Source organism: Periplaneta americana, chromosome 14 (assembly GCF_040183065.1).
Source record: "Periplaneta americana isolate PAMFEO1 chromosome 14, P.americana_PAMFEO1_priV1, whole genome shotgun sequence".
NCBI classification, from domain to species: domain Eukaryota; kingdom Metazoa; phylum Arthropoda; class Insecta; order Blattodea; family Blattidae; genus Periplaneta; species Periplaneta americana.
In genome coordinates, this window is record NC_091130.1 from 159,040,217 (window position 1) to 159,053,094 (window position 12,878).

The window sequence follows — 12,878 nt, forward strand, 5'->3', positions numbered from 1 at the left end:
AGCAGGAGAGAGAGACGACCATTAGTCTGCAGACTTCACCGAGGGATTCGTCGCTTGCTTGCAGTTTGCCACGGTTGGGCTTGAGTTCACCCGCCTGGTTGAAAGGGAACGACTCTGATTATGCGTGGGACGCATCGCTGATAGAAGCCGGTCTTATGTTGTAGTTACATAGACCCGGTCTCTGTGTGCTTCAACGTTAACAGAGCACTGGCCAGCTCTGTTAATTATTATATTCCGGATAGCGCGGAATGGTTAACATCCTTACCCGACAGTGAAGTTTCTCCGAGTATATGATTGTACTCTTGGTAATAGTTTGTGAGTCTACGACGACGTATCTTACGGGGACCAGCATCTGCATTCAGCTGAAGATTGGAGTGTTGAACTTTATCGTATTTATCAGAGCCTGTGCGCTACGGGGAACTGTACGTTTTCTTGTGGGCATTTGATCACTCCTAATGAGTATTACCATTATTTACACTTCTTATTTCATGTTAGTTATTAGTTCTCTCTCTTTCGGCAATTTATGCCGTTATTAGACCTTCAGTATTTAATATCTCTTTTATTACTACCACCCCCCTTGCCTGGGGTTATTCTTATGTACTTGCAGTTCTTAATTTGTATAACATTTATAATTTCTTTCCTCTCTGCTCTGTTTGTTGTTTATTAAACTGTTATATTGATGGTATTGTAAAAAACATACTGGGTACAAATGTATGACAAATCATGATTTTAATTTAGCAACTTTTTTCTTCTTCTCGCATTGCTGCTGTTTGCACAGTCCAGGTCTCCTAGTAGCATTCGGGGCTGCGGAAAAGGTATTTAGTTTCAAGTTAAGTTACTTTCGTCATGGTCACTTTATCGCTGTCTTTGCTTTCTCAGTGTATGAACGAAAATTAAAGTAGAGAGATGAATGAAAACCAATTATTTTCCATTAGGCATGTAACAACTTTGAATACAAGTGAATGATCAATACCATATCGCACCAGTTTAAAAAGTAGGGGTAAAACAAATGTTTGATTTTGTTAAACTTGGGCTGAAGAAAGATATAAATGATACTTACCTCAGAGGATTTACAGTGCACACTTTCCTTGTAAGTAAAAGTGGTGGAAATTGCTGAGGTTGCCAACATAAATGCAGAGTACCAAGTATTGTGGTGTTGTTCTAGGGTTTATTCTCTGAAGAAGTCCCAGTTTGGGACAAAATACAAATATCCAACAATGAACTTTGCACATCTGCTTCACACTTCATTTACCCAATCTTCCTTTACTGATATGCCAGAATGGCCAAGTCAGGTGTAACAAAGATACTGTACAAATGGCCTGTTGATTGTTACAATACTGTATAGTGGGTTTGGATGGTGGTACAAAAGTTCATGGACACAAAAGGAATGGAGCAAACATTTGCCAGTCCGACCAACACAGTGGGTGCCATGTTGTCTAAACTACATACAGTAGTAACATATTTAAAGTGCACTTCTCAATCTTGATGTGGAAAAGAAGTCCAAATTCAAAGTGTAGGTCGTGGGATCGACCTCTACCAAAATAAAGTAACCAAAAGTATAAAGGTTTAAAACACAAACTAACAGGAGGTGTTGACCGCATAGTCAGTTTACATTGTATTTTCAATTTTATTAAAACTAAGAGAGAATGTGTATTACAACTCCTTTGAGGAAAGCTTTCATTTTCTCTTCATGGTAAGCGTATTAGTGCTGGAGAATGCATACAAAATCTGTAACTACATAAATATCTCACAATATGTGAGTGCACTTCATGGTCTCTTGTTACAATATGCTTCTACACACAACCAATCCAAAACACTCACTTCGTATGCGCCAACCAATAGGATCAGTCTCATCAGTTTCAATATGGTACAGTACGGATGGGGAGGGTACACATGCTCTCACACTACCATGGAATGGTTAGCTTGCAGTATGCATGTATGTAATATTCCAAGCAGGCGAGATACGTAGTAAATAGAATATGCTCTTATAAAGAGTACATCGACATCTACACATGAGGAAGCCTGCTCCATCAACAGTTGGCCAGAACGACTTCAAACAATTTTAAAATCATTACAAGAGACAAGTTCCCGACTGCCTCAGTCCACTACTTAACAGGAAAAGAGATCCGATCAACTGGTACGTAAACCACCTAACATTTTAAGACTAGGAAATCATATAAAAAATAAGAGTGCAAGTTTAGTACTAAAGACAATTCAACTGCAACATACTAACAGCTGTCTGAGAACACCTAAATTAACTCCAACCGAACGAAGGGCACACAGTAAGATATTCAACTGAAATGATCATCAACCAACTTAATCCGATAGGCCAAGTGACAGAACAGGCAGCTTACACCACGCAAAGTGCACTTACAGATTAAAATGGACTTCCTATATCATTATCCCTCCAACCAATTTTTCTCTGCTTCTCACTGAAGAGACAGTGGTGGGACATTATGTACTATAGTACCTATATTACGTTACACTAGTTACAACGGCTGGCTCTCAAGTGTGATGATCCTCCAGAATGCACAAATGGCACAATATCAACTTGCGAGACTATATCGTATTCGGACAGCAATAAACATGATTCATTACTGACAAAACCGATCCACATGTACCAACTGGAATCTTGTGCCATAATACTGAAGCTAACAGACTAAGTTTTGCTTCTGTCGCGTTTTATCCCGGGCCCAGCTCTGTCCAAGAGTTGGTCCAATTCTTGGGAATTTGAATTAACGCCTGCCATATGCTTAAGGTCAGTTTTATCTTTTTATCGTGGCTTTTAAACGTTCTCGTTCAAATTCTCTTTCTTCCTCCACAGTCCACTCGGGATCGTTTGGGTCTTCACCTTCGCCCATAGCAGATTCTGTGGAGTCCGTGCTGGGGGTGACAGGTCTACTCTCATCCTGCAACAAACGGCAAGCACACACCTTCACTCCACAGTTCCCCAACTCCTTGGCTATATCTGACAAGGTAGATAAAATGTAACTGACTCTGGTATATGAATTATCAATCTGTTTACTTGCAGGGTGTGATACCCCAATACTCAGACTAACATCATATAGCAGTAACTAGGAATTTTCTGAATTACTTGCTCTATGGACTCCTTACATGTTATGATCAGGCTTCGAGACTTCGGATCCAATAGAGCAGTTCAGTGGGAAATTCGCATAACGGCGTACTGAGTATAGTGGTAAAGCGTACAGTGGGTGGGGGTACTGTAGAATGGATGCCAACAAATACTGAAAGGAAAACGCTCTGGATTTGAAGGTTCTGACGAATAATTTGGTTTTCATACAAACTGTGTCTGAAACTATTACACGGTTAGAAAAGTCACAGCAAGAGATGCCGGAAGCCCTCAAATTAATTTAGAAAATGATGCAGAGAATTAATGAGACATCAAGTACACCGGTTACTGAACGTGTAAAACAGAAGTGGAATCAATTTTAAGTAAAAATAACGGATATGGAACATTGTGTAACATAAACAGCAAATTAGTGGACATAGAGTCACCCGAGAATAAAGGACTCTCTCTTGGAGACTGCAATGACGTTAGGTTTCTTCGTTTTGCTCCTATCACGTAGAGCGCAGCTTTCTACAGTACAAACTTTGGCAGATAACCGAAAAAGATTTGTTTGAGACACTGAAAATGTATCTTGTAGTAGGTGCATTGCATTTCGGTACTGTAACTGCACTTCCTAAAGACGACCAATAGGATAAAATATGAAAAAATTAAAATTGCTACATGCTTATTTCCACCATTAACACTGTGTATAATTAAACACAAATGCTTATAAAAGACAGGAGAATAAATGCTTTTCACATTCTTTTGACATTGTCATTGTGTAATGTATATTTACTTTCAGAATGTACATGTGTGTTTCCCCATACTACCGTACTCTACTCTAAATAGCAACGTTGTTACCTCAACACATCTCTATCTACCTGCAGCGAGTCAACAACCTATAGTGCATGCACAGTAAACTTATTGTATCGGGTCCAAAGTCTCGAAGCCTGGCTATGATACAATAGTAGTTTTGTAGTTTTCCACTGGTAATGCACCACGATTATACATCATCAAGAAACCATGTAATAATGGCATGGAAAATGGAAATACCTCGAGAAAACGTTCCTTAACACAGTTCCTATCCACCACAAAAATATCACCAGACTTGGAGAGATATGAACTTGGGTCTCTAGCAAATGGAAAGTACAGTAAATGTCGTTATAATGAATGCCAGAATAACGAATTGATATATTGGTCCCTGCCTTTTGTCTATACAGGGGGGGGGGGGGCATGCACACACATGGTTGGCTGGTTTGTAATGTGCTGTTTTGGCATTTAAACCACTAACAGCCTAGCTCTCCAATGCCTAGACATTCGACAACAAAGCCAAAGTCTTCGTGCACTCCAATACTTTTGCACCAAGGTATCTTCCTTAGCTACAGCTGTAGTTCCATATTAATTTCTTTACTGGTGTTGTCTAGTACACAGGAAGATGTACTGAATGCTCCTATTTTGTGTAGATGGCTTGATAAACAGTCATGGTCTGTCACAATCCAAACAAAGCAAAAGCAAATTTTTGGGGTGTTTGTGGAATTTCTTAATATTTCCCATCGATTTTGTCCTCTCTTTCTTTTTTCTGGATCAAATGAAAGCTGTTGTGAATGATTTATTTTATAGAATGGAAAGACAATGCCTGGCTTCGTTTCTGTATTATTGTTGTACCTCTTTTGGCAGGGCATCTGCTATTTAATTTCCATTTCAATGTGAGGGGATCCATTGTATAGTCTTTTTTAAATTGAACAAATGTCATAATTATGTAAACTGAAAAAAACAGGGCAGTAACTCCAGCTCCAGCGCCTTGCAGTCATTCTGTATGTGGATATTTTGAATCGATGGTTTCTAGTGCTAAAGCTCTCATTATTGTTGTCAGTATCTAATTTTTTTAAGTTTTGATCTAAATATAAGTTATATTTTATTGAATTTTTGTTAAGTGCGTTCTCTACTAACATGAGGTTTTCTGCCAGCTGTGGAATTACTGACTCTTCTTTTGTATCTTTCACATAAGTTAAAAAGCTCTTCTGTGTTTTGAGTATGTTTACTGGTTACCTTTTTGTTACAGCGATGTTAGGTATTCTAATTTGTTGCCTGTGATGGTTAGATTAGTTTATGTGATTTTAAATATCAGTTAAATCTATCAGACACCATATCTCCATGCTTCTGGCTAATACGCTGGTCAGATATATTATGTACTTATATGGAAGATAACTTTTACTTACTGTTCTTCACTCAATAAGAAGAATGTAGAAAATTCAGCTTTTGTGGAAGTTTACGATTTTATCAAGAATAAAAACATTTCCTATGTATAATGTAGTAAGTAAAAACTGGACAAATAGTTGAAAAATTACCATTTCGTTATTATCTTTGGTGAAAAGCTTCTTTGGTGCCATGGAATACGGTGGGAATGGATGTCCTTCTGGCATTGCCTTCAACATCTTGTCGTAAACATCATCAGGCAGGGGAAATATTCGAGGCTCATATGGAGGCACCTGCAATAATAATAATAATAATAATAATAATAATAATAATAATAATAATAATAATAATAATAATAATAATAATAATATCAACAACAACAATAACAACAGCAGTAGTAGCAGCATCATCACCACTACTTCAGACTACAGTTCAAAGTATTAAATAAAACAATTTTTCAGACAGTCATTCCTAAAGCATTACTTTCAATGCTAGGCATGCACATTAAAGATTGACTAATATATGACAGCACGCAAAAAGTACTTTCAACTGTCTGTGCTGATTGCCTGTTGTTTCCCACCAAATGTCAAATGGCAAGAAACAAAAAACCACTTTCTAATACAAAACGCATCTTCCTGTTGTGATTACATGCACAAAATCACGTTCTTATCAAAGAGATAAAAAAATTCTGTTATATAATGTTTCTTGTATGAAATTCAATAACAATAATAATAAAAATATATAAAAAAAACCAGAAAAATGCAGGCAATCATGATAGAAATTATACCTCAACCATAACACCGTTAGTCGAATGGCTGAAGCATCGGCTTTCCAGGGGTGTGCTAGATATGCAATGTACACCAGTACAAATGGAATACTTTGTCATTTCATAATGACGACTTTTCGATTCTCATTTCAGTATCGTAAAGTCATTGATTTCCGCATCTGTAAATTAGAGTGCTTAAAAGTAAATGTCTGTGCCTAAAAATACTTTTAAGTACGCTAATTAGAAATAATGAAAACATAATTTTTTTTGTAGGTTGAACATAGTCATCGCAGTTTCTGGTGCATTTTCTATGTCGGAATTCACTTCCGAATCACTCATTTTCCTAATTGTATTTATCACTTTCGTTGTAATAATTCTATATTCCAAAATTACATGACAAGCAGAACTCCCTAAAACAATCACCACAGCTTACTACATACCCGAAAGCCATGAAATCTATCTCTTTCCATACGAATGTAATACTTTTTCGTCTTTAACATCAGAAGTTCACCATTGCGAGAGAACAAATCAACAATTTTAATCTCTTCAAAATATAAATACATTAGGGACTCTCGAGTGACTGTCTAAAAAACCTTGTATGAAACACATGTGAAACTAGCGTTTTAAGCACTCGCCATGTTATTCACCTCCCCTTCGGGTTGGCTGACCATCTCCACTTCTTGTGCTTAAAACGCCATCATTCCGCAACTTGTTGCACAAATAGCTATTGTTTTATCCTTTTTCAATACTGTAGTGCGCACGCATTTCTAAGAGTCATTAAACCATGTCTTTTTGGGCAGCACATCTTTCATTCACGTTCACCAGATGCCACTGCAGCTTTCAGTACTGGTAACCTGGGTTCGAATCCCAGCAGATACCAGTGCAATTTGTGGTGAACAAAGACAATGTTTGGTAGTAGGTTTTCGTGGGTTACTCCCGTTTCCCATATCAGCATTCCATTACTGCTCTATTAATCATCATCACAGTGCCATGTGTACCAGAGACAAAGTCTACAGATACGCAGATTGTGAAGAAGCTCACCTCAACCACGGAGTCTGGAGTGCTGCTCCGAGGCTCGTCCCTGTCTCGATCCCTGTCCTTGGCCCACCGAGACTGAGACATTGTCCGCCTCCGTCCCAACACTTGCTGACATGGAACGCCATCATTCTCTACTAGGACGGACAGAGGAGTTGCGGGTGGAGACGTCAGGGGTGATCCTCCAGCCTCCCCATGAAGATCCAGCATGTTGTTAGGTGACATTGGATCTGAAAACAAAGAGCAATATTTTACAAGCTGCCAGAAAGTATGCCTATCATATTATAATGCAATTATACTATATTTTAAATCACATAACGCTCTGCAATTCTAGTATCACGACTCTATACATACTCTGAAAGCCCAAAATAGATCATTTCAATAAATCACAAAACTGAAACAATATCTAGATTTGCCAAACAAAAGAGAAAATCTGTTAAATGATTATAACTCGATAAAATCCTGGTCTAATCCTTCCTGGATTCAGACATAACTTTTAACAAAAGAAACATATAAATGCTGAAGGATCAAAGGCAATTCGATGGTGTTCAGGTAAAGGGGATCAAGTCATTTTTGTGCAATGGGATTTTTGCTTCCCAAGTGAATACAAAAGTTGTTGTTTTCTAATGCCAGGCGTTTGACAATAAAGTCATTTGCCCTCTTGCACTCCAATATTTTTCAAAGATGTTATCATGGCCAGCCACTGAAGCACAGATTTTGAGGTGTTCCGAATCCATTTCTTGGTTTGGGTTGCACAATGGGCAGTTAGGGGACTGATATATTCCAATTCTATGCAGGTGTTTGGCCAAACAATCATGGCCAGTTGCCAATCTAAATGCAGCTACAGACGATTTTCGTGGTAAATCGGGAATTAACTGTGGATTATGATGCAGAGTTCCATTTTTTCCCTTGAGATTGTGTTATCAAATTTTGTTTGTTGAAGTCTAAGTATGTAGATTTAATAAATCTTTTCACAGAGTAATACGTAGATTTAGTAACAGGTCTGTAAGTAGCAGTGCTGCCCTTCTTTGCTAAAGCATCCACATTCTCGTTTCCCAGGATTCCACAATGGGATGGTATCCATTGGAATACAAAAGTTAAATTCAACAAGCAGGTGTGCAAAAAACAAATTAATACCAGCACTTGATGTATTTCATTTGTGTAGATAATTATTTACACTAAGGGTCCGAAGTTTCTCATTTAGCTCAAAACTCACTTTTATGACTTATCTCCCTTTACCCAAACACCAACTATCTGCGAAATAACTGGATTCACATTTACCCTGATGTTCTAGGGAAGATACTGGAGCTATGCAACCTGCCATTTCTTTTCTTCCTACAAAAGTGTTGGAAAATATACAACAAATTATGATGGAGAAATTGAGGCCATTCACATAGTTGTTAAAAAGTTTTTGTATGGCTTCATAAATGCAAAAATACAAATAGCACCGGAACAGCTGTAAGCCACACATGCTTAGATAATTAACACGAGTAAGATCGTCATTTAATCAATTATTTATACTCAAGTGTTGAAAGTAGTGTACTGCCTGCTGAGGTTCATTATGCTGTGCCACTGAAATTTTAACAAAATATAAGTACAGCTAATATTCAAATTTTCAATTACTGGCACATTTTCCAAAACAATGTTTTAATTCCACGTGACTTCTGGAAGAAGCACAACTTCATGCAGTACTCCTGTGTATTATTTTGATGTATAGCACAACATTAAGGAAAACTACATAAGAAATTCTAACCACTGATGACGGAGGTTATGGTGAAAGCATGCTTAGCATTCATATCATCTGTTAAGAATTCCTGATATTGGCAGCACACTGTAATACAGAACCTGTCACGTCAACTGACGAGCTATTGTGCCCAGCTCTACACCCTCGCAGTGAAGTCAGTTCGAATCAAAACACAATCCTCTTGCAATGTCTGCTGGCCCAACACAATCCCTGTGCAAGGGAGTTCAGTTCTCTGTTGCGTCTGGCAGAATTTCTTCTGTGGTGATCGTGAAATTGAACTGAATGTTTCTAGGTTAAGTTTTTAGTCGTCCTATGGTGCATACAGTTGTTTGAAATTAGAGTGTACAAGACAAATGCTGTACAGAAGGCGTCATATTTTGACCCAGGAAAGCCCAAATGCTAAACACTAGATAGAATGCTTTTAAATAAAACTATTATGTGTTTTATTTTTATTCTCAGTGTAATATGGTGGTAATTATGACTGACTGTCCAGAAAATTCTTCTACGACTATCTTGTGGGCTGCATAAGGCACTGTACTTACTGTACGTGTAACTCATTATGTCTAAAGCAGCCTGACGATGCATGTAATGTTTTACGTACCATTTATTATTTTAGTAGTTTTACCATTATTAACACATAATTAATTTTCATGGAAGAGTCGAAGGTTTTATCTACAATGCTTACATGCTTGTCATCCCATGATCATTAGACCAGTGATCGCCAAAAGCTGTGTCGCCCCTGTCTCTATCCAAGTGTAACGATGACATCAAACCCCCACCCTCTTCCTAGCTCCTTCACTTCGTTAGAAGTAAGCAGATAGGTATCAGCAGCGGACGTACAGTACACTTGTAATAGGCCTACTGTAAGTGTGTCGATACTGTGTTTCGAAATGTTTCTTTCGGAACAGAAAACTAATAAGCAAAAACGCAAATTTCAAGAAGATGGGAGAAACACTTTTCTTTCGTCCCGTGTCTCAGAAAATTCGCTGTGAGAACTGAAGCTATGTTTGATTCAACATACATATGTGTATAATTTTTTTTCTAAAATGAACGCTATAAAGTCATGTGAAAGATCTCGCTTAACAGATGGGAGTCTTCATGCACAAATTACGGTGGTTGCTTATGATGAAACTCCTGATTTCAAATGTCTGCTGGTGTAAAGTACGTGTTTTCTATCATAACGAATAAGATATATTTTGTTTTGATAATTATACAATAATGATGAACGGAGGGAAAAAAGTTAACATGGATTAAATGTATGTGACTAGTAAGTAGAAGAATATTACTTTGTTTTTGTTTTCCGGTCACAGTCCGTCTCTGCACTGCATTACCTGAAGCGATACCCATTCCACTCAACTCTCTGCGACAGTGGTGTGCGGGTCGCATTTCTATTACGTCACTATTTTGTGGTGTTTGGCAACCACTGCATTAGACCCGGCATATCATTCTGTGTGTGCTTCTCTTCTGTTAACACGTGCACTTCTTTATGCGAAGTGGGGCAATAATGATCGATTTATTATGCCAGAGTATTTATTTACAAGAGAAAAATGTAAAGCTAAGGAAAAATGGAGGAAGGTACAGATACTGTAAGACGAATATTAATAATACATAATAGTAAGAGATATTACATAAACATACCAGGCAGAATTAACATATGGAGCAGATATTCATAAAAAACTATGTCTCTGTATTGAAAGCTGAGAATTAGGAAGATGGTCACGCACATTTATTTTAATTTAAATACTAAAACTAATAATAACTCCTGGGAATGATTCGTGGCAACTTAAATTTCTCTCAACAGATTTAAATAATGAAGTTATTTTGTGACCATCACACTTTCAAAGAATCCAAGATAAGAGGAATACTATGCAAATCTGTCTGGGCATGCTCGAGGATTTCAAAACTCTGCTCTCAAATGAGAATCATTTCCTTGTCATTTTTGCATTAACTAATAATCAATGTATCTATCAAAATTTAACACGGTTTGAATATTTTTCTGTGTCATAATGGCCGACATCATGGATTAATCCTGCAAAAATTATGACCTGGACCTCTTCCTTCCCTATCCCTTGCCCACATATCGCTCATTCCTTGTAAAAACATGTAAAATATCTACACTGACCAGGAGTGTTGGCACCACTGCTCTCAGCTCTGCTATCTGTGCGACGGTGAGCTCTTGTCCTTCCAGTGTGGGGAAGCTTGATATAACTCATGAATTTCTTCTTCTCTTCCACCTCACACCGATCATGCCGTGCCGAAATTGTGTCGTCATTCAAATCTTCCACCTAACATTACAGAAAGAGCATAAGCTTGGCTCATAATAACAATTTTGAAAAAGACAATGAAAGTTACTAACCCACATGAGTGCCGTAATGGCACATCCCCATTAGTCATGCATTTTAATACATTTTTCAATCATGTGTATTAGATCAATACAATTATCTTAAAATGATAAGAAGTTAAAATATAATAAATACGAACGAAAAAATACACGAATTCAATAGTAAGATGAAGTGATATATTGAGTACTTGTAAAAACAATTTCTGTAGAGGTACCTTTTCAAGAACTATATCATGGGGAAATAAGTTAAAAATTACATTGCCAACATTACAATATCATGATTATACAGACTTATAACAACTGTCACAAAGGATAAGGAAGGTGGGATGAATTTCTATACAATTATTATTATCAAAATCAGCATCAACACAGATAAAATTTTCAATAATCTGATAGGCCTATCTGATTAAACACACCCATTACCTCTAGGGAGGACGGGTAAGGGAATGACAGAACTGTCCTGTAAGCATTTAACTGTATTAGATTTTACAAGAATTTACGCAATTTAGGAGAGGGAATAGATAAAGAAACTTTTCCGATCAGTTTCGGAAAATATTTTTCTGTTTTAATTGAGCTTAATACAATTGGCTAAATTAGACAATTAATTTCGTCTCTTCCACAAACTACAATTAATTCGCAATCAATTTTGTTTCCTAAATCCCTCATTATACAGAAATTATAATAAGATTAACCTTCAAACATACACAACAACTCAAAGCTAACAATAATGCTGTGAAGTATAAATCCACAAAGACTAACAGTAATTGCAATTCTGAAGAAGAGAAATGCAATACATTTTAATTAATGCTTCACCAGTAACAAATTACCACTTTCCTAACTTCTTACCAAGAGAATTTAATGGGTACAAATAATAGGGCAGAAACAGTAGATATATTTCACGATTTTCATTTACCAGAAAGGTATCACAAAACACATATCACACTAATAAATTTTAATGCCTTCTTTAATATGCAGTAAAATATTACCAACATTAAATCACTAAGTAAGTAACACAACACAGATTGGCCAAGATCTTATTTTCCATACTAACAAATAGTTGAAATTAACATGACAATTCAACACAGCTTTTACTTCTGCATTTCTATCCAATTTCTTCAAAATATGTTTTCAATTTAGTATTAAGAAGAGAAACTGCTATTTGTTGCAAGCATTTTCTTTCAATATTGTACAGGGTTTGTCTTGTTTCATATCAAATCATAGTCACAGAACAGGCGAACCTTCCCCTGTCTTACACGTGGGCTCAGTCAGCTCTGTGATATCTGCATTTTCGTGGGGCTACAAATAAGAGTGATCAGGGCAAAGAGACAGACAACTGCTTGCAACAGCTTTGCATGGATCTGTAATCATTTCTTGCACAGAAAAAAAGTATTTTGATTATAAAGAATGTATGGAAAAACTTTTGAATTCTTATAAAGTGATGGGATGTCGCATGTCCGTCACACTTCATTTTCTGCATTGCCACTGACTTTTCTCCAGACAATCTCAGTGAAGTTACATGGTGAGCAAGGTGAATGGTTTCACCAAAACATCAAGGCAATGAATCAGAGCATCAGGGATTTTGGAATGACTCCACGATGGATGACTGCTATTGGATGCTATGCACAGAACACATGGACCAAAGATCCTAACCTGACACAGCTACTTTAACCAAACCGTACTGATCGGATTAAAGATGATGACTGAGATAACTGTTGCCCGGTTTTTCAAT

The 12,878-nt window shown here is 37.1% G+C and overlaps 1 protein-coding gene across 2 annotated transcripts in view; it reads right to left on the bottom strand.

Annotated features, from left to right (window-relative positions):
- Positions 1–1,148: 1,148 nt before the first annotated feature.
- Positions 1,149–12,878, bottom strand: part of nsl1 (non-specific lethal 1) — a 165,335-nt gene continuing 153,605 nt past the window's right edge. Inside the window, exons 9-12 of one of the 2 annotated variants that reach the window (XM_069846469.1) lie at positions 10,931–11,093; positions 7,071–7,294; positions 5,416–5,556; positions 1,149–2,909 (exon numbers count right to left, since the gene is read on the bottom strand). In XM_069846469.1, coding sequence (XP_069702570.1) covers positions 2,766–2,909; positions 5,416–5,556; positions 7,071–7,294; positions 10,931–11,093 — 672 coding nt within the window. In that variant the 3' untranslated portion in view covers positions 1,149–2,765. Of the gene's footprint in view, positions 2,910–5,415; positions 5,557–7,070; positions 7,295–10,930; positions 11,094–12,878 lie in introns of those variants that run through there. The other variant, XM_069846470.1, reaches the window with a different exon arrangement.